The 23,003-nt window shown below is 38.6% G+C and overlaps 1 protein-coding gene across 5 annotated transcripts in view; it reads left to right on the forward strand.

Moving 5' to 3' along the window:
- Positions 1-23,003, forward strand: part of ZFPM2 (zinc finger protein, FOG family member 2) — a 306,310-nt gene that overhangs the window by 277,010 nt on the left and 6,297 nt on the right. For 2 of the 5 annotated variants that reach the window (XM_051785155.1, XM_051785156.1), the window contains 2 exons: positions 20,280-20,486; positions 22,476-22,700. In XM_051785155.1, coding sequence (XP_051641115.1) covers positions 20,280-20,486; positions 22,476-22,700 — 432 coding nt within the window. Of the gene's footprint in view, positions 1-7,732; positions 7,807-16,055; positions 16,289-20,279; positions 20,487-22,475; positions 22,701-23,003 lie in introns of those variants that run through there. The other 3 variants (XM_051785157.1, XM_051785159.1, XM_051785158.1) reach the window with 3 other exon arrangements.

Raw genomic sequence — 23,003 nt, forward strand, 5'->3', positions numbered from 1 at the left:
AAGATTTTGGGGTTTTTTTCTCTGACATATTCTTACCAAATTACTGCTGAGGCATCAGCATTGATTTCTTTCATCTTTCTTTACTTTTTTGTGGTTGTGTTTTGCATTTTAAATACAGAAGGAAGGGTACTGAAGCCTCCAACTAGGTGCATTTCACAGAGTTTGCAAAGTGGGAGTTTGTCATTAATTTTCCATTTGAAATCAAAACACGTAATCTTGCCTATAGATGTCTATCCATTATTTACATTGGTTTATCATGGTATGACAATACCAGACATTTATTTGACTGGTCTAGTGGAGAATCAAATGCAGTTCTTTTGATGAGGCAATAGTAACTATGATTTAGCCTTTCTTACTCAAAGTCATCATTGCACTTCACAATGCTTTGTGGGTGCATTAAGCTGTAAATTACACTTGTGGAGTCTATGCGTGTGTTGATTAAGGTTAGCAGATTGTTCCCCTACATTTTCACTCCTTGGCAGGTGTATAAAGGCACCAGGTAATGTGACCATTACTGTCCTTCTTAAGCTAGTACTCCAGACCCATGATCTGTGACTGCCAAACGCATTTCAGAAATGTCATTTGCAAATTGTGTAAAAAATATTGAGCAAAAATGGTTCAAAAATCTTTTTTCTAATTATTATGAACACAAGCCTTTCAGAAGACTGGAATTAAGATATGTTCAGGGGGATTTTATTTCTTTTGAGTTTTTCTTCCTCAGAATAATTTCTATTAATTTTTTTCTTGATTAGTATAAGGACACAGCTCAATAAGAGGATTGAAATAAGTTAGAGATTGGGTTACTTTGGCAGTGGCAGATTGAAATTGAACTTCATGACTCTACCCTGTGCCTTTTGCAGAAAGAAATAAAACCTGCAAGAGTAAAGGTTCCCATTGCTACTTTTGCCACAGTTTCTTTCAAAGGAATCTGAGGAAGATGTTAGAAAACATCAGTGTGCATGAAGGGCTCATCCATGGCCCACAGCTGGCCCACTCTGCTGGCTGGCTCTGCCTGCTTTCACGGCTGCCTAGTGTCCTATGGGAATGTGCCCTCTCACTAGAGAGGAGTTTACATCCCTAATTCTCTCTGGCTTGACCAACACACGTCTTTTTTACAGGCATTCTTGGGTTTTTTTCAGAAAAGCTTTGATTTTTAGCATGCCTTTTTCTCTCAAGTATTTTCTTCAGTGATAAGCTCTGTAATGCTCCATGTTTAGTTAAATGTAGGTGCACTGATTTCATTGCAGCAACCAGAGTAATCAATGCTGAAGCTAGGCAAGAGAGATCCTATTTCATTTCTCCAGTACCAAATCTTAAACAGTGAAATATAGCTTTAGAAATAATATTAGGTATTATTTGATGGATTTTTAAAAAGGTACTATTTTGTCACAAGATTTGCAGAATGATTGTTGGTGACAGGTGGATTTTTTTTTGCCATATTAATATATTTTTCAAATACAAGATCAGTTAAATAGAAGCTAGGTCAGGCAGATAATTTACCTGATAAGTAATGTTTCTTGTTTAATAGTAATTCCCCAAGATCAGGATTCTTAGTCAGGCATCATTTTTCATCATGAAGTGTTAATAGTTAAAAAAGCCACTGATAGATAAGTATTCAGTATCTGTACACATTTCTAAGATCAACATATCCACTTTCCGTGTCTTGACAAAGTTAATTTTGTGCTCTGTGTCTTCCTTGTGAAATTACAATTTACATTTTGATTCACCATAAAATTTAGTTCAAACTTTTCCTACTATTTCATTCTAGAGATCCGGCTGCTTTTATTTAACAGATTGTCCTTTGATCTCAAGGAGACAATTGCTGTTTTACTCCTTTAATGAAGCTTGTATTATTACAGGCAAAATGAATATTAGACCAAATAGTAGTAGAAATCCCAGAGGGAAACATGCTCCTCTGTCTGGATCTTGGAAAAGCAGAATAATTCATTTTACTCAGTGATTATATTCAATAAACCCATAGTTCCTGTTCTTATTTACTTTTTTGACTTTTTTTTTTTTACTGTTATGGGACAGTATTTCTGTTCTTTAGATTCAAGGTACTAGTCACAATTCTTTTGTCACAAATGGCACATTGGGCAGTTCTTAAGTGTGACTGAGATAATCTGTTAAAGGAAGTTGGAGTTAAAAATGACACTTCATTTATACTTTTAAGTAGCTAATGCCCATTTCTTACCTGTCCTTCCAACAGACATCAGTCTGGACCATGTTTCTCTGCCTTTTAGACCCTTATTTCCTAGAAAGTAGGAGTGATCAGATTTGAAAGTGACATTTCATAGGGGAAACAGCAGGGGATGGACACATATGGAGAATAGAAAGGAACAGAAGATAAAGGTACTTGAAGTTAAAAATTAGTTACACATTTGAGAAAAGGGGTGGGGAGAACACAAATGACATCAATTTTAGTAGCACTCCTACAATCCCCTTTCCCTAACGTGTGTGACCACAAACCATCAGATTTATTAATAGCTTTCATAATTTTTTTTTGTTCTCTTGATTATTTTTCCACCTATACTATCTACTTTAGACACAGACTCAACTTCAGGAACAGTATTTTTGGTTGCACCACACTGCTGGGCTGGAGGTTTAATTCAGAAGTATCTTTGGGCTACATCATTCTGTAGAAAAATGCATACACTGCAACTGAGGGCATGTTGTAAGGACATTCTAAGGTCTGTTGCTGTTTGCTGCTAGATGTCATCACAGAAAAAAAAGAATGCTCAAAAAGAGAGCATAGTTTGACTAGAGCAGTGGCAATTATCTCAGTACAAATCAATCTGATGGCCAGAAAGATACAGCTACTTAGGCAGATGTGCAAATATGAGGAGCTTCATCTATCTGAGTTCTGACCCCATTCTGCATCTGAAATCTGAAGCAACACAAAAAATAAGGAAAGGGGAGCTCCTCAATCAGCACTGAGGAGTGGGGAAAAAAAACATAACAATTATTGCTTTTAAAATTATCATTAAGCAAAAATGAACCATCTCAGAATACGCAAAACTTCCAAGAGTTAAATCTTTCTTAAAGAGAATTGGTAACCCTGGAAATCAAAAGGTGGCCATGACTAATGATAAAGTGGCCCACTTAAGCTATTTATCTTCTGGATACAAAATGGAATTCTTTCTAATACAGGTAAAATAACTTGCAAACATTTGGTGTCTGTGAGCAGAAATGATAAATATTTTGTCAGTTCTTAGTGCAAGGTATACTTTTATTTTTGGTAGGAGAAAAAAGACTTTAATTTCTTTTCTGTTGCATTTCTTGTAATGTTATATTAGAGAGCAAATAGGAGCTATGAACAAAGATTTAAAATGATGAGCTGTCCCATGCCTGTTTACAAGTCAGGATTTCATTTTACATAGAGTTCTCTATAGCGACTTTTTAAAATTTAAATTAGAAACATGGCCAGCAATGCATGCAAAATGTTCATTCATTGTAGTAAACTACAAAAATATTGCTTTTATGCAATGAGAATGCCATTGTAGAATTTTAAAAGGCATAGAAATAAAAGACTCCGGATTGGAGTGATTTAAACAAACTCACTAGGATATAGTAGATGATTAAAATACAATCTATAATTACATTACACTGGTATCAGGTAAGGATAAAAGCCTATAAATACACTGGGGTCAGGGTAAGCATAAAAAATGAAACAGTTATTTGAATAATCTGAGATCAAGTTGCAGTAATTAAAAATGAATGTATTATTCAAATGAAGGAATTAGGTTACAACACTCCTCATATGAAAATATTATTGTGACAGACTGAAATAAGTTGGAAGCGATTTTGATAAAAAATTGGGGCAAGAAATGTAGTGATTTACATTGGGGAAAAAGTAGACAATCTGTGTGGATGAGAGTATTTGCAACTCCTCCTTCAAATCCCTCATCAAAACTCATACCTTTCAGCTGGCCTTCGAGAATTATCCACTACCCCTAGCCTCTTCTTGGACACTGCTCTTTCAAATACACAGATCAATCCATTAAAAATTAAAAGTGCTGTAGCTAAGGACTCTACATGCACTCACGAAGGAATTAATGGGATCTGCACCCACTAGCAGGCATATTGCTTAATCTACCCCACACATTGCTGGTTATCCATTTTCACTGCCATTACACAGGTCATTTCTGTCATTTGTCTCCTGTTCTTTCTTTGTCGTCTCCTGTCAGTTTGGAGGCAAAAGTCTGCACATAAGACTGACACAAAACGGTGTTATTTATGTAAATAGTTGATGGCTACTTACAAATTAAGCACTTGTTATTATAAATAAAGGTTTTTGAAATCTGACCTTTCCACAGCAGACTCCATGGGGCAGGAACATGTCTAGAGGTGTTCTGAATATGTAAACCAAGGATATTTAATTATTAATAATAATTAATAATGAAAGAATCAGAAAGTAACTTGGTGTTTTTTTCAGTGCTTTCATATCCCTTATATTAATTAACTTTTACAAGTGTACTTTGAGAGGCCTCTCTGAGTGGCTCTTTGCCATTGCCCGTAGCAGGAGGGTAGAGAGCTGCTCTGCAGGTGCACGTGTGCCCATCAGCAGGCCCATTTGAAATTCCCTCAGATAAGGGAATGACTGCACATCAGAAGTCAGAGCAAGATCAGGAGCAGCTTTCTTCATTTTTGCCCAGTGACTGCTGCCTTAAGTTCTTCTCAAACCTTTCTAACATCTGCAAGAGTCTATTGAGAAGATAATTTAGCTCACTTAAAATATGCCCAACTATGCCCTCTTAAATCCTCAGGTGATCCTTTTATCATCACATAGTATATTTAAGCCTCTCATTCTTACCTGTTAAATCCTTCATACATAGTCTCTTTTGTCTTCCCCTCAAAATTTGCTTTCCCCAAAAGGTGGTTGTTTGTCCATTTTATATCTTTTTCTTCTGCAGTGAGTTATGCACTTCTCGATACGTTGTTCATGCTAGAATTGCTGGTACTGCCAACTCTTTTCTTGAAATTCCTACTCAAATATATTATCATGGCACACTTCCATTTCCAGAGAACTGGATGTATCTATAAGATATAGATCAGATATCTGAGTAACACTTAAGGTCAAGAAGCTGAATAGTTTTGAATGACCTATCAAAAGCAGTCAAATAAAGCTTAAAAAAAAAAGTTACAACTACAGCTATTTTCATTTCTCTAACATTATTCACTCTTCACCTGTCTGTGCAGTTAATTCAGCTAATAATACTGTGCACAGGTAAATGAGCAGTGAGATAAAATGTTAATTCAGATTCAGAAAGATGACTTGTGTAGAACTATCCTGAATTGATAACTGAAGGATGCAAGACACAGTATCTTATACACAGTTTGCACGTCTCTGGTAGTGCCATTAAGTAATGTACTCAGACCAGCTGCAGTGTACCTGTGAAACAAAGTCTTCAACTTTAAAAATAAGTATCTGTTTAGTTGAATATCATCCTAGCAGACACTGAAGTCTTGAGAGAATTCTTGTAGTGGCCAGTAAGTCAGATAGTTGCATATATATATACATGTGCTACAGTGTATGTGTTACCTGACTGGCATATAGATTAACCATAATCAGTTAATATTTTATCAGTTTGTATTTAATGAAAACTGAGAATGTGGAGTGGAGTACAAGGCTGAAAGCTGATGGGAAAGAAAATGAAAAAAGAGAATTAAACAGGAGGAAGTTACCAACTGAGAACCCCCTAGCTAAAAAGACTTAAACATAGAATAAGAAGCTACACTGAAAAGCATTTTATATTGTTATGTCAAGCAGTATTTCCCAGGACTGGGAAAATAGGCCTAAACTGTCTCTTGTACACATAGGCAATATTTTCCATTATGAAGATAGGCACTAAATCCTATTTCCACTTCCAGGGCATAGAGAGCATTGATTTTTCCGGTGTCTTAATAAAGAAGTATGAGGACACATTTTTTGAGATAGGACAGTACAGGATCATCTTCTCAGGAGCAAGAAGACACACATTAAGGGAGAGAGTAATGGAACATTTTAGTGATTCTGAGTTGTAGATGCAGATGGTTGTCCATGTGAGTGCTAACTTTTAGCAGAACAAAAAGATATGAGACAGTGAAGCATCTCCAGCAGGTTGTGTATACTGTGAGGTTCACTGCTTGTAAACTGGCCAGCATTCAATAGACCATGTTTTGGTCTCAGTCATACATAGGTTAGGCAATGATGAACTGTGTTTTTCCATAGTGCCAGATTGTATTCCATTTCCATACCCTAGAGAGATTCCAAGTTGTTCATTATACTTTGTCCTGGTTTAAAAGGAAGAGAGGTAGTAGATAATATTTAGTGTCCAATAGGACTGGTCAGAGAAATGCAGAGATGGGTTCATCAGTGGGAGGCTGAGGGGGTGATCATGAGAACATCCATATCAGCAGTGTAGATTTCCAAGCAGACTGGGAGGCTTGATAGGTAATTGCTGCCAGTTCATTCTACTTTGTAAAAATCTTCTATTCTCAGAAGCATCCCAAACATTTAATAGAACTTTTCTTTAATCTCTGTGACTCTTTTACTTACAGTAGCCTCATACCATTCCTCTTAAGATTTTGTGCAGTTTTAAGAAGGGGCTAGCCAGGACACAGGGGTTCATGCCAGCACTACGGAGCTAGCAGAATTTCACCTTGGTGTGTAATCCCTGCTCCTCCAAATGCCAGAGAGTTCTTTGGGGATCACTGCACGCTTGACATAAAATTTCTGCATTACTCTCATGAGACAGAGATAAGTGTTCAAAGGTTTCCACAAACTTTTAACATCACGAGTCCCACGTGTTTCCATGGGAGTCACGCACCCTGGAATGCTGTTTTTGCTCAGCAACAGATATATTATGAAGTGACTGATGTTGAATAGTTTCCAGCCCTGGCTGCATCTTTTCACTCTCCAGTTTTGCAGGGGAATGATTTAAGCAGAAATAAGCACCCGCGTGGTTGTAGGTAAGCACAGGCGATTTCAATTAACATCTTATGGGCAGTGCCACCTTCGCTGTCTGGCTCAAGGAGTGCTCTGGCTGCAGATTTGGGGTGCCAGGCCAGAGGAGGGCGTGAGGCAGCCCAAGACCTCTGTGTCACAGCTTGGCTCCTCTCAAAAATTCACTTTCGTGAGGGCTTCAACATCCACCACAGCCTGCCCAGCAGCAGAGCCATCACAGCCTGGACTCAAAGGCAACCATCACAGCCTGTCCGCAAAGTTTAGTGGAAGTGGAGGGACGCGGGGAGCCCAGCGCGGGTTGGGGGTCGCAGGGCAGTGCCTCGTTGCGCTGTTTCCGGAGCAAAGAGGGGTGCTGCCCGGGTGAGCAGACAGTATTGTAAACGATATTATTCGCTTTGCGCGTCAGTCCGGCAGTTTATTTAAAATATCACCTCCGGTACGGTCGGTGGGCGCGTGGCCCGGCGCCCCTTCGTGAGGGGGGACACATCTTCGCCAGGGGAGCGACAGCATCTCGCTCTGTCGTGACAGGAAAAGCACGGGGCGGCTGTCGGGAGAGCAGCACGGGGGCGCGCGGAGAGGATTTAATCAAAGTTCCCGACAGCTCGCGGCGTTATCAGCCCCGGCGGTGCGATGTGCAACCTTGTGTAAAATTAAATAAATAACGCGGCCCCCCCTCAGCGCGCCCGGCGGCGGCGCGGCGGCGCCATCTGCTGGCGGCGGGGCGGCACCGCGCGCTGGGCCGCGCTGGGCCGCGGGGGGGCGCTGCGGGGCGGGCGGGGCCGCCGCGGGGGATTTCTGAGGGACTGGGCGTGACAGGCGGTGTTTCGATAGCAAAGTCTTATGACTTTGTCTTTCGTGTGGTAACCAAAAGGAATCTTAAATTCCAGCTTAGTGTCTCCCGATATTTCCCAATTTGTTTTTTGGGGTTTTTTTTGTGGTTTGTTTTTTGTTTTGTTTTGGGTTTTTTTGACGTTTTTTGTAATGTAATTGTTACACAAGTCTTTAAAACTGTGACTCTTCTAACTTTATAGCTTAGCTCAGCATTATCTTGCTAAGGATCTCATCCAGTCAAGTAACTTAAAGTTCGCAATTCTTTACTGAGAGGGTGGTGAGGCACGGGCAGGTTGCCCAGAGAAACTGTGGATTCCCCATCCCTGGAAATGTTCAAGGCCAGGTTTGGATGGGGCTCTGAGCAACCTGGTCTAGTGCAAAGTGTCCCTGCCCATGGTAGGTGGGCTAGAACTAGATGATCTTTAAGGTCCCTTCCAACCCAAGCCAATCTATGCTTCTGTGATTAAATAATTTATGTGATGGGTGTAACCTACAGAGGTTTGAAAGATGTTTTTTATCACAAAACAAAACTTCTTCTTTACAAAATTTAAAAAAAAAAAAAAATTCACACATGTTTTCTGTACCCATGCATGCTGTTCACTTTTCCCTCTGTTTCACCCCAGTTTGGGCCTTGTCCCAGAACTGTGGATAAAAACTTAGGTACAGAGACCTGGTTCAGCCAGCATATTTATGACTACATGTATTTATATACATGTAAAATTACCTTAGTTTACAACCATCATTGTCTTGAGTGGAATGTATCTTAAACAATGAAGTCCATAGGTACCAATCTGTCTTGTGAGTTTTAGTTCCTTTTGCAGTTCTTGAGAGTGAGGTGGTGTTCTACGGGCAATGCTGGTAGTAACAGAGTCAGACAAAGGTGCTACGAGGTAGACAAAGATCAGTGAAGGAAATGAAACTGCTGTGAGCATGGGTGACAGGATCATCCTTTAATTTCTTGGATTTCAATACGATTAACAGGACAAACCTTCTTCTTTTGCTTTTAGATGCCCATTTTCCTCCTAGTGATGGCATAAAATGTTTTTCATACACATGAAAAGCCTCACTTCGGCTAAATAGATCATTCTAGTCTGAATCTGGAAAGTCAATGGGAAATCAAGTTGCATTTAAGACATCTGTGCATTTTGTACAGATATTTTTGAAGACGTAAACTCGTCATCGGTCTGTGGTCACAGCCTTGTGTTCAGACCAGTGGGTGGCTGAGAGTGCAGATTGCAAAAATATGTGGTCGAGTGCATTGCACTAAATCATAGTGCGACTCTCTGTTAAATTCAATTTTTCATGCAGACACATCTTGAGGGGCTGCCATTCTCTGCACAGTATCAATTCTCCTCTTTTCTCCCCCTCATACTTGAATATTTTAGGCATTTGACAAAGCAATTCTTCCTTTGGGATGTATCAGCTTTAGAGCATCTGAATTAGTTAATTTTGAACTTTGTCTAAACTCTACCACCTTTCTCAGCACTTGGGCTGTCAATAGCTAGAAAATAAAAGCATGTAAATTCACTTAATTTTCAGACATCCTCTCAACAAGATAGGCAAAATTCTCTTAAGGGTGACCTGTAGAGGGTCCAGGGAGCCTGCAGAATGCCTCAGACCCTGGTAGACTCCCCCCTAGGGAGCCAGTATGCTTTAACTGGCTTCCTATTGAAGCAGCTGTAAGAAGTGAATGCATAAGAAAGAAAGGTAATGAAAACTGACAAGTTGAAAAGAAATTGAGAGTTTAATCTGCAAAGTTGTGCTTGAGGGGGCTTCCATCATGATATTCCTATGGAGTAGCAAAAAGAGAAAAAAATTAAGAAACTGCAGAGTATGATGAATTTACATAATTTTTTCTTGCACCAGGCAGTATTTATTAATTTCTTTTCTGCCACTTTACAGCACCTCTTTGCCTCTCAAAAAGAGAAAATGAAGTATACAAAACCTGGCAGTCATAATGAATGTGTGAAATGCTCACAGATTATTTATAAGCATGCAAGTTATGTAGTTGTTGGAGATTCTCTCCCTTCTGCTCCTGCTTGGTGATGAAGAATGGTATTTTAATAGGCAGATGGTAAAGACAATTACAGTTTGGGGCTCAGCTGGGAGTTACATCAGTTTATTGCAAATTATTAGTTGATAAATGCTTTTGTTTACAAGCAAAGTCTTAAGCAGCTTTGTAATCAGTTTATCAGCTGCAAACTGAATTTTGACAGCTTGCCTTTGGGTATACAGTCACTTCTTTCCTGGCCATTTAGAAATCATGCTGACCAGGCAGGCAGAATGGCAGCTCCTATGCACCTGTATAATGCTCAGTAAACTGGTATTTCTTATTAAGCCTGTTTTAAAAGAAATCATCAAGTACAGAATCCTTCGTAATTGCTAATCCATGTTAGTGTGTGCAGCAAGAATCTTAACTATTTTCTCATTCATAATCTTTTTTGTAGTTCCATTGCGACCAGAAGTAGCTCAGTCTTTGCTTTCTTTGCTTTCTGTTAACAGACTCTTACTAGATAAACTAACTGGGAGACTGGCAGTGGTTTACAACACCTGTTTACCTTGGACACTGTATATAGCTTGGAAGGTGGCAATGCTTTTGATCAGTTAGAGTTTTCAGTTAGTTTAATTCTAGCTTCTACTTCAAAAGACAGAACTATGATACCTGGTGTTTAACACATTTGGAGGAAATCTGGGGTATCTGTATGGGGGTTTGTGTGTGTGTGGTGGTTGTTTTTTTTAAATGAAGTACTTTTTAAAAAGAAAAGACTGGGTTACATGCTTATTGTAGCTTCTATGGCATTTATATTTTAGACCATACTAAACATACAAATGTACTTTTAATGCCTTTTACTTAGTTACTGGTTTAGTAAGAGAGACACTGATTTGTCACAGTCTTCTTTCCACTGCAGCCAGTGTAAAACGTTCCAATGGTTTACATGGGAGCAAGACTTTTTTTGGAATCAAGAAGTGCTTCTTTGCTTCCATGATTGTTACAGCCGAGGTAAACTAGTTTCTGAACTTCAGTCTGTGAGCTGAACATTAAAACGAGGAAAGTTCCAAGATAACTCGCAATAATAGTGACTGTTTTCTCAGGGTTACATTCACCTAAATGCTCCAGCTACTGTTCATTATAAAAGGTGACTTTTGTTTCTCACATAGCTGTAAACTTTTTCTAGAGTGTGGCCCCTGTATTGAATAAGCAACCAGGTCTCATAACCAATATTTCTTACTTCAGTTTTACCATTCTATAACTTCTCCATTTCTCCTTTTATTTATTGTGTTGATTTCCTTTACAAATACAACCTATCACTACAGCTCCTGCTGTATAATCCTTCCTTCTGCTCAGGTACCTCTGCCATTCACTCTGCATTTGCCCAGGGGCAAGAAATGAGCCCTGCAGTAGCAGGTGCAAGACAGTAGAAAATCCATTGATAAGATGCAGTGTACTCTGCTTTCCCTGTAAGAAAGAGGTGCCATTAAAGCATAGCTATTGTCTCATTTAATCACCTCTTTTTTCATACACTCCAGCCTAACGAAATAACTCTGAAAAGACAATCCACAGGCATGATTGTGTTGGTAAGGCTACAAAAAGGTCACCTTACAGCTGTGCTGTTATGGAAGCAGGGATTGTAGGAATGTGTGTATCTGAAGCTCTGCTTCAGAGTAATTGGTTTCAGTGGTCCATTTTCTCCCTCTGAAACCTGGTGCATCCACAAAAGCTGGGGGGGAGCAGTGGGCGTTACCTGGGAATGTCTCCTGGGAAGCTCTTTGGAGAGTGCCCATTCAGTGGTCCTGCAGAAAGTAAAAGGGGAGATGAGTGTGCTGTGACAGTAAGTCCTAGATCCTTTGCAGTGGTTATGGGAGTGCAACATGGGCAATGTCAGCAAGGGTTTATCGTTTTTTTCCAAGCTGTTTATCATTTCCTTTCTGAAGGATTAGTAAGTTCTGTAATAACACTCAAGTGAGACCTAATTCAAATGTAAAAAAGGTGTAGCACTCAATTCAAAACAGAGGAATTAGCAAAGAAATGAGAAACAAAAAAAGGAAGAAATTGGTAAACTTGGGAAGGAACTTTGTTGTTTGAGTTTATGCTGAATTAAGAAAATATAACAGGTTTAGCATTTGTGGCAGGCTTTAATTTCAACCTCTGAGCAGCAGACTTAACTTCTCGTGATGTGGGAGGATATTACAGTTTTCAGCTTCATTCTGTAAGTATTGCCATTTGTGCCAAACATTTAATAGTTTTACGCTGTGGACTGTCGTCCACCAGGAGCTGATATCACCTAAGACTTTTTAGAGCCATCTAATAGAAAGATATGTATTCATTCTGATTAGCCCAGGATTTGAACGAGGGTCCCAGAAGAGATATATAAGCCTCTTAAATGCATAGAACTTCTAAGGATATGGGTTTAACTGTCTCCCCCTGTGGTAAATAAGCTGTGACAGCTCTATCAGGGGGGAAAATGGCAAATAAAATTACCACATTATTTTCCTGTGAATATTTTCGGAGGACTAATCTATTTTGCCTCTTTACCTAATAGAACTCTGTTGAGCTACATGCGGACATTTAATTGGAGGAAACACATAGAAATCCTCAAACAAACAAAATGCAGGCACGCAACAATGGGAAAAAATAAGAGGTCCAAATCTAAGCGTTTGTTACACTCCTTGCTCTGCAGAAACAGTGTGCTGCATTTGAGATTCAGCTGATGAAGATTTTTGCAGAATTTGAGAGCTGCTGCAATACAGATGGTGATGTTAGTGATAGCTGTATTGCAGCAAGGGAAAGACCTACCCCTGACACTGACACCAAGATGCCAGGTTTGGGAGCTCTCTCCCTTAGGGCTGGCGAGTTCCTTTCATATTTTTCTTTTCCTCTTTATCAGCTATATAATGCCTGACAGTTTTAACTATAAAATCATCTATTCAGATGAACACACTGTCAGCTGTCAGCATATGACTAAGCTGAAGTCAGGCCCAAAGCTCAGGCTGACTCTTGGGCAGGAGTAAGAGCTATATTCCTAAGGAGCATTTTCTTCCCTGTTTCTGGAAAGAGATTTTATATCTCAAAATGCAGGGATTTTAAAATCTCCTTTTTTAATTTGACTAATGCCTTTCAGGTGAGTATTTTTCTGTTGCTTTGTTCTGAAAAATATTATTGCAGTTCCTTTATTTTGCCTTTTGTTTAGTGAGGTAAAAATTAAGAAGTCTTCATATTCTGTGCTGAATGCAAAGGTAATAGTAAAAGTGGAACAGAATTGGTTTGTCCATTGGTCTAATTTTATAGAGTATAATAGATTTTCCATTTTTTGCAGTCAGTATACTTATAGTATGCAGTGGGTTAGTCAAAATTAAAGGTCAAGTATCTTTTGGCAATCTCCTTTGATCAGTAAACAAGGAAAAATTATAGAAGATGCTAAGTAATCATCTCATTAATGTAGCACTAAAGCTGTTTTTTGTGAGAGTTTGAGAAATCTGAATTTGCAGGGGTGATTTTTGAGACAGTTCACTGAGAGATGGCTGGAACCATGGCATTAAAATGCATTAATAGCAAAAATGCTGTGCAAAGTATGTATTTTGTGTACACATGTGAAAAATGCTAAGAATTATTTAGCAACTGGAAAGCCTGTTCACAAAATGTGTTTGATTTATTGCTGTATACACCACAGATCCGTATCACATATTCTTACATTATTTTATTCAAAAACTTGTATGAACCATGAGTTGGCATGTTGGAGAATACTGAAAAGGCATTAATCAACTCAAATAAACAAGTACATAGATCTATCTAACAACTATGAAGTAGTTAATAAATTTTTAGCAATTTTATTACAGAAAAGAGGTCTAAAAGAGTAGTGCTTAATTATCTGGACTCCTCTGTGCTGGGCTCTCTTTTGATTGTATTAATGAAGCAGCTGGCCCATTGTTTCTCTTTAATTCCTCTATTGTTTTAAGAATATGTCACAGCTCTTTATTCTTTTATCAGGTGCTGTGCAGGAGGATTCACACAATAACTCATATTCCTACTGTATTTGCCAATGCACAAAGAAACCTCCAAAGCATTTTTCAAAGAAGGGGCACACATAATTTATAAGTTCTGTTCCTTGTACCACTCTACTGTCAAAAATTTCAACAGTATTGGATTTGAATGAATTATAATTTTTTTATTAAACAATGTGTCTACATATAGATATATGTACTTTGTTCATGTCAAAAATTAGAGATCTGCCCAGTAACTTGTGCCTAGTGAAATGGCATTCATTGTGCTGTCATCACAACTCCATGGGTGAGAAGCAGGAAGAACCCAAATATGAAGATCCCATCCTGTTCTGATATGCAAATTCTCCTTAAATGCTTAACCTGTGCAACAAAGGAGGGAAAATAATAAATTAACTTCAACCCTCATTATCATTACTTAAAAGCATCATTTTTTACAAATTGGAATATTTCATTAGGAGAGGAAGGTCTGATTCAGTTTACAGTGCCTGGGAGTTGCTAAGAGTAACAGTCTGTTGTTTAAATAAATTCTGATAGTCTTTTGACCCTTCTTGGAAAAAGATGTGTGTACAGGAAATGGCTATTATGTTTTTGCAGTAACACAGTCAAATCCAGTAAGCATAAATTTTACTACATGAAAGTAGTACTTCTGAATTAACTGGCATTGAATATTTGTTTTAATAGAAATTGCCATTGATTTCCTAAACTTCTGTGAAAGATGTATGCCATTTCTGGGTCAAGAAAACTAGACTCAGATGGTTCAGCTAGGAAAGCCAACTGATATTAAAGACAGGAAAACTGGGGTTGCCTTTGAATATATGTTTATACATCATGATGCTGCTTCATCTGGGAAACAGCTGTAGTCAATGGAAATACTGGTTTTAGCTACTTGCTTTCTAAAGTCACTTTTCCTAAAAGCAATGGTATGAATCAAGAGGTTTTATGGTTTCATCCATTTTGAAGGTCTTTTCTTTCAGTGGAGTTAGGTATCTGTCCATGTATATATATATTTTTTTCAGTCTGTGATCCACAGATTCCAAATGACCGTTCTTTAAAGTCTGCAAAGCATAAGTGGGAAAAAAAAATAGCAGCCCACTATCAGAAGACTCACTGTGCAGATTTCTGTGTCTTCCCTGGAAGTGGTGTAGGGTTCTGAGAATCAAAATGGGTGAAGGGCCATTGCCTTAATTAAATTTTCAGAGCAAATCGTTAATTCCAAATATCATAATAGAGGTTACTTTGTTTTAAAAAAAAATCAAATGTAGAAGAAAAATATAAGGGCTGTTAAAAAAAAAAAAGGAAGTTTTTTTCTATTTTAGGTGTCTGTCCTACATAAAGTTTTGTATTTGCATGCATATCTATCACCACATTACTCCCTTTTCTGAATACAGAAGATAGAGTATTATTGCATTTAAGTGTGATTTAATTGGTTCAATTTACTATATATTTTTCTATACAAAGTGTGATTCCATATCTTGATGAGTCCAGATGTAGTTATGCTTCTGGTTTACAGCATCCCATTGCTTGCATTTTATTATTTTTACAAAGCAAATGTCTATCAATCACAGAGATAAATTAGAAAAAATTGTGCAAACATGACACATTGCTAAGATTTTTTTCAGCATGCTATGTAATTATTAACCTGATTTTTTGCCATTGAGGGAAGCCATGAATTACAGATAGCATGGATGAAGTTAAATGCTTTTATATTAGATAAATTTTCTTATACAGTATTCTATATGTATGGCCATACAATATAATTGAAGCTTTGTCAGCCCTGTAGCCTAGCAACAGATAATACTGTTAGGTTACTGAATTGCTCCTGGTTGACAAGTAGGGAGTATTTTTGTGTTTATCATGTTTGCTAATGATGGGATCCTTTCCAAAAGGCTTGTCTTAATCTTAATTAGAGTTTATCAGCAGAGGTCTGCATGACATTGTGCAGACACTGATTTCATAAATAATAAAAAGTGCAAGTGAAAAATTTGGCAGGAGAAGAAGACATTTAAGACCACTGATTCTTGTAAGAGCAGCACGAATTTCCAAAATGTAATCAAGTTTGAACTGTGACTCTATTCTTTATTATCGAAACTTGCAGTACACTCCACTGCAGTTTTGACAGCAATTATGAGTATGATTTATAAGCTTCCTGTTAGGAACCAGATCTGTTTGCACAAGAATCTTGATCATAAACATTACAAAGAACAGTAAGTCCACAGTTTTTCAGGGACTTCAGGACCTTACTCTGTCATTTTCATAGAAAGCTGGGGGTTTTTTTTGTTTTGGTTTGATTTGGTTGTTTTTTGTTGTTGTTTTTGTGTTGGGGTTTTTTTTGGTGTGGTTTTTTTTTTTTTTTTTAATTTTATTTTATTTAAGGGTGTTGGTGTTTTTTTCAAGCAGCAGAAATATTTGCAGTGAAAGATGTAGACAAAGAAGAGAACCCTGAAATAAACTTTCTACTTGGTGGAAGCTCTGGAGGTATCAGATAACTGCTTCAGTGCCTGATGTCATTTGGTAAAGAACTCATGCCAATGCAATTGGAATGTAATTTTTTGCTCTAGTTTGCACATCATGATATTCTTTAACTTTCTCATCTTTTGATGTTTAAATAAATGAGCATTTTTAATTCCTTGCAATATGAACTAGAAAAAGCCTTCAAATAAATGCATAGCGTTTACAGACATTTTTATTCTCTTCTTATGTTTGATATGTATGTGGTATATATCACATAAATTTCTGTGGTTTAACTTTAGATATAAAACAATACATTGCAGGCTCAAGAAGCTTATTTTCAATTTCACAGAGCTCTCCAATGTTTCAAAGCCTTCTGGTAATCTAAAACCTTCCTTTCTGCACTGGCACAAGAGTAAGACTTCTCACCCCACCACATAAAACCACTAAGACCCCTTTCAGTATAAATGATGTGATGGAGAGGAAAGGTAGTCGGGTCTTCCGTTGCATACTCCACACAGGCACACACCTTTCCCTAGCTATTGCCTCTGATGGGCGGTATGATTTGTCCTGAGATAAGAACACCTGGTGGGAATTGTCCTAAGAACAGAACAGCGGGTGGGAATTGCAGGAGGAACTGCCTGGATTGCTTGCATAACGAACGCATTCCAGAGCGGGGAGGGGGGGGTGGCTGTGATGATTGTGGTTGACTTTGGTACACTTCGGCCTGCAAAAGGGTATTAAATGCTGGTGGAGACCCGGCCATCTGGGCAAACTGTTCTCCCAGGGTTGCAGGCAGCTTCCAAATGGATTCCCTCCACCCTACCCCGCCCTCGGCAGGGACTCCTGCAGAGTATGTCCAGCCCGAAGATGGGGAACACTCAGTTTTGTACGGATGAGTAAAAGCACTTAAGATCTTGTCACATACGGAGATAAAATCCTAAAGTAGTTAAATGAGTGCTTTGTTGCTTTTAAATTGTGCATTCTGTAAAGCCAAAGACTGTAAATGAACCTGTTTGTTTTATAACCCTTTAGACTTACTTATAATATATACTGCATTGACAATATTTAGATACTGTATCATCCATAAATTGAATTATAATCATCCACATAATTAGTGTTATATTTCTTGCACCTGACTGAGAGTCTTCCCTCTACTACTCTGCCACAATGGCTGACCAGTGTACTCATTATGGGCAAGAAGAGGCCCAAAATCACCAGTCTGTTGTTGTCTTGTCTTCAAATCATATAATCATGACTATTTCAGAGGCACTGTCTGTCACTCGTCTCTATTAAAACTTATCTGACTGTTCATCCTTTCTCTTCTTCTGATGCCTGTGTCTGTCTAAGGATTGAGACACTTGGCCTGGTAAAACTTTGGTAGAACAATTTCACTCTTATAGGCTTTTTCTAACTAAAGGAAGAGTTGGTTAAAAAAATCTAGTCAGTTTAGTGAGAACTTCATCTCATATAAATAACAGTTCTCTACGTTTCCTTCTGAAATCTTCACGTCTTTGCAAATATTTCATGCAAACATCTTCCTATCTCCTTCTCATCACCACTGGTACTTGGCTAAGGCTTCCATATTATAGCTTTGAAAACCTGTTGTTAACACTGCCCTTTGCTTTATGAAAAGCTGTTGTGCTCCTGAGAAATTGCTGTATATATGTCAGTTCTGTCTTAGCCTGTGGAAATGTTTGTAGGAAGCAAGAACTTTTTTCCTGTTTTGTAGCTGCCACCTGTAAGGAAGCCGTTATCTCTGACAAAGATGTCTGGACAGCACAGTAATTCAAATGATAGTCATGGTTGGAACTTCCTATTAAATTTGGAAGCCTCTACTGGGTGCTCTGCACTTGACTGACTTGTACTCTTTCCTTGACTGTGCAGTAGAAGGCTCAAGAAGACTTTTCCACAGTCTTCCCGTTTTGCATGAAGGTCAGGGGAATAAAGTCGTTTACATCTTTCAAGACAGCGGCCCTTGCCTTACCCTGTGCAGGGAAGCACAGAAGGGGACAAGTGAGGACTGCACCCTGTGGGTGATTTTTGCTGCAAAGGTGTTATGCTTAATTTCCAGTAACTGGAAGAATGCATCATTTGGGAGTTCATCTGGGAATCTAACTTAACACAACATCATGTACTGATGAAAACATGGGCATGTATGTCATGATCACTTAAATGCCTCATTTCCTATAGAGTGGGATGAGAGAAAACAAAATAACAGTGTACTTCTTGGGTCTGAATCCTGCTGGGCTGAAGGTTTGTATTCATATGCAGGAATGGATTTAACTTCTGTACTTCTGGTTACCTTTATTAAGCCAAGCTAGAGACTGTTGTGCTTCCAAAGCCATCACACATCCCACCCAGCTGTGCCTGCCGTAGGTGTGACAGTCTGCAGGAAATGGGTGGATCAGGCAGCTGGGGTCACTGCTCACTTCAGCTGTCCGAGTTTAATCTGTTACTGAACAGGAATCAACACCCTGAGGAGCTCTAACGCCGGGAGACTGAGTCAGCCTTTTAGCTGATCCAGACTGATTGCAGCTGGAGACCCAGTAATCACTCTTTTTTTGGAGGTTGGGTTTGTTTTTTTCCCCAAGGGTACAGCATGTCGAGACGTTTGCTGGGATAGAGAAAGTCTCAGATTTGCACCATTTAATGCTGTAATCTTGAAAGCTAGTAAACCTTAGTATTCTTTGGTCCCCTCATATTCAATTTTTTGTAAACTTTGGAGCACCTTCAACTGCTGTATTACTGAAGGGTGAATACAAAAACACTTTTCTGCTTTGAAACTTCTACACCACTTTGAGGTCTGGAAGCTTAGCGTATTTTGCCACTGAAACACACTGTTACTGATGCTGTTTTGTTTGTTCATCTTTGAAAGCTAATAGACTGGTTTAATTAATTGTCCAAGATTTCTCTAAAACAATGTCCTAATTCTTCCATTTAGCTGTGGCATATCATACACTGTTGTTATCTCTTCTACCAGATTTTTGCAACAAGTTGTTTTAAAACTATAATCTCGTTGAGGGGAAAAAAATGAAGTGCAGTTGAAAAGGCAGTTATGCCGAAAGATAAACACAGCAATATTACTTATCAAAACGAGTACAGTTTTTGCTTGCCTAATGAATGCAACATATAGGTTTTTCTATATATACAAAACCCAAGGAAAAAAAAAAGCTTTATAACATATAAAGTATGCAACATTATTTCAGGCATAACTGTATTGGATATGCATCTAGGCCTGAGAGTGTAGATAACACAATATAAGTGCTTTGCCTGTCTAAACATGTTAAATAAATGAGCATTCACTATCACATTCAAATACATTAGTAGATGTACTCGCATAGTTAATTTTCTTTTTAATGCACTACACGTGACATTTGCTATAGTGTATCTTTCTGTTTGATGAAAATTCTTCTACTTCCCCCCCCCTTTAAACAGACCTTTATTTGAATAAGCCTTTATGGAACAGATCTTTGGCATATCTTCTTTTCAGGAAGTTCAGTCAGTGTAAGCAGAGATAAAGCAGTCATGTTCCGAAGAATATTACATAAGGGAAGATTTTTTAGAGAAAAAGGGTGACAAACATAAGGGAGGGGAAGAACGCCCTTAAGAGGAAATCTGATTTCTTTCTTGCAGCTGTTTGATTTTATTGAGCTGTGATTTGCTATTCAAAATAAAGTGAACTTGGAGTTATGAAAAAATATACAGGAAGTTTGGTGAAAATAATGTTGAGAAAAGTGCTGTATAAATTATTTTCACCTATATCTTGATTTTCATATTGCTGTCTTTTTAGGAGACAAAATGAAAAATTCAAATGAATATTCATAGTGCAAAGAGTTAGGAAAACTGTCCTCTAACTGTTATCCTTATATATGAAAATTCCTATATTGATAGAAGGAAGACAGTAAAAGTAAAAATTATATGCCTCTTTACCTTGAATAAGCCATTGAAATTTAAAAAAAAAAAAAAAGAGTATGAAGATATGGCACTGATGTTTTAAGGTCTGGAATCTGATATCATCAATTAAATCTTTCTGCTTTTATGTTTCCTGTAGGAGGGCAGCTTTGGTGTACCACAACCAAGGCCATCTCAGAGGGTGAAGAGCTGATTGCCTTTGTTGTAGATTTTGACTCAAGGCTGCAAGCTGCCAGTCAGATGACTCTCACAGAAGGCATGTATCCTGCCCGCCTGCTGGACTCCATACAATTGCTCCCTCAACAAGCTGCAATGGCATCTATTTTGCCTACAGCTATTGTGAACAGTAAGTGATGAATACTATTCTCTGGCTGTTTTTTTAAAACAGCAGTACTTTAAGGCACATATGAAGAGCTAATCAGCAACAGTGAATTCAGGACCACAGAAACCACACCACAGCTCGAAGCCTGCTTTTGTTCCCCCATCATCTCAGATGAACTCACAGCTGTAAAAGGAATAAAAACAGCAGTCTGGCGAGAGCCTCACCCAGAGTACCCAACCTGCCCTCGTGTGGACGTTCTGTGATCTGCTGCCACAGGCAGTAGGATCAGAAACTGTTCAAGTAGATAAGATAGGTCAGCTAGCTCTCAAAGCCCAGCCTCTGGTGCTCAAGGAAGCTTGTTGCTTACAGATACAGCTTCTGGTAATAATTAATGATACTCAGTGGTAGAAAAGAAACACATCTCTTCAGTGGCTGTTTTAAAATGCAGTGGAGATCATGCCTTATACCTGTGGCTATCCAAAAATGTATTTACGTCCTCTGGTCATCAGTAGACCCTATCATGGACAAAATACAGTATGCAATTGAGTACTGTCCTTAGAGAGGAGGGACATGAATGTTCCTGAATGGGGAAAATTCAGCTTGAATTAAATTTTATATCTTTAGGTTTTTCTTATTACTGCTTTTTAACTTTACACAGCCTTAGTTCCTTAGTTCCTCATTCTCCTAAGTACTTTTCAAATATATTGACTGCTACCATGATCCTCACTAGCCATCACCTCGACTTATTGCACATTCTTACCTCTCAGCACTTTGCAAGTCTATTCATTTAGACTCCATGTTGGAGCACTCCTCCATGTTTCCTGTGGTTTCTAACTATTGTAATTAGTTATAGTGAACTACTGAACACAGTATTTCAGGTGCGAATGTACATGCAAGCACATGATCTGCCACTCAGACTCACACCTAATAATACTGAGTCTTGAACAGTCGCAACGTTTTGAAGCTCTTCAGACAGGACTAGTTAAAATATTCATGGTAATACATTTCATTCCATGTTTTTCTTTTATTGTTGTCGTTGTTTGGTTTTTGTAAGTGCCTATTTTCTGGGTAAACAATTCTGATAGCTAAACATTTATTGTTAGCCTATTTTAAAAGATAAACGTTTCAGTGTCCAAATCATCCAAGTCCTCCCTTCCAGAGAGTGAGTTACAATATCCTCATGCCCCTTTAGCTAAGCACATTCATTTTTACCCCAGCAGTGGGGCAGCTGTGAGCTGATACACTTGTTCACAGAACCAGCAATTAGCATTGCACAGGACCTTTCCAAAAGAAGGTGTCAGAAGCAGCTGAAATGACATGAAGTCACCAAAGGTAGGGCAGACCTGTGTTTATAGTCAACAGTTGCAAGGGAGCCACTGGAATGAGTTACCTTGCCTAAAGGGCAAAGACTCATGCACAGCTTGTTTCAGCTGAGGGTGTATTCTTGCATAAATCTACGAGGCCAACTCTGGTCTTTGGCAAAGTAGTCAGATTTCTACAGCATTACACTTCTGGAAACACAGTTGCTGTCAGCACTGCCTTTTGCAGAGCCCTGGAAAGCCACACTGAACGTTGCTAAGACAAGTCTAAGTTTATGGTCCATCAGCTCTTTCTATACAGGTTTAGCAGCAACTCAGTAACCTCTGTATTCTTGACCCCAGGATAATGCTTAAATAGCAAGTGTCACTGCTGAGATCTTTCCACCCTGGTTCCAACTCTGCCTCTGACCACATTTAATTTCATTTCATTTTTTAAAATAATTATGTGCCAAAAACTTGTAGTTGTTTTCTTTATGCAACTATTTTTAAAATATCCTTTTGAAAGAAACAACTGTCTCACATGTTAAGTCTCTCATCTGCAAGTGACATTTTAATAAACCCATGTCTCTTCTTCCAATATTTTATTAAATAAGCATGTGTTTAATGGGGAAGGGGGGTGAATTAATCCACCTGTGTTAATTGATTGGTACCAAGTGCACTGTGGCTAATGTACACTGCCTATGTTTACTTGTAGAGGACATATTCCCTTGCAAATCATGTGGCATTTGGTACCGAAGTGAGCGGAACCTGCAGGCCCATCTCATGTATTACTGCAGTGGGAGGCAAAGAGAGGGGCCACAGCTGTCAGAGGAGAGTGAAGACAGTGCTCAGCAGATATCCAGTGTCTGCCCCTTTCCCCAATGCACCAAAAGTTTTTCGAATGCAAGAGCTCTGGAAATGCACCTAAATTCTCACAGTGGTAAGTACCATGTATTTTCATGGATCATCTTCTAGATTTAGCTATTTGAAGAATTATTCACTATAGACATTCAGACGATCAGTGTCTCTCCAAATATGTGCAAATATTGCATGTAGATACTACCAAAATGTCAACAGTTTCTGACCTGTGTTCTACACCAAGCACCTCTCCCAGGTAACTGGTGTCATTTCTCTTATCTACTAATCCTCATTTGAATGCTATTTCTCTCTTAATGTGTGTATACACAGGCACAGGCAGCATTTCTTTACTGGTGGAGGTATGCTCAAGAATTCAGACACAATT

The sequence above is a fragment of the Manacus candei genome, unplaced genomic scaffold, assembly GCF_025592945.1.
Source record: "Manacus candei isolate 608988 ecotype Guabito, Panama unplaced genomic scaffold, ASM2559294v1 h1tg000019l, whole genome shotgun sequence".
Classification (NCBI taxonomy): domain Eukaryota; kingdom Metazoa; phylum Chordata; class Aves; order Passeriformes; family Pipridae; genus Manacus; species Manacus candei.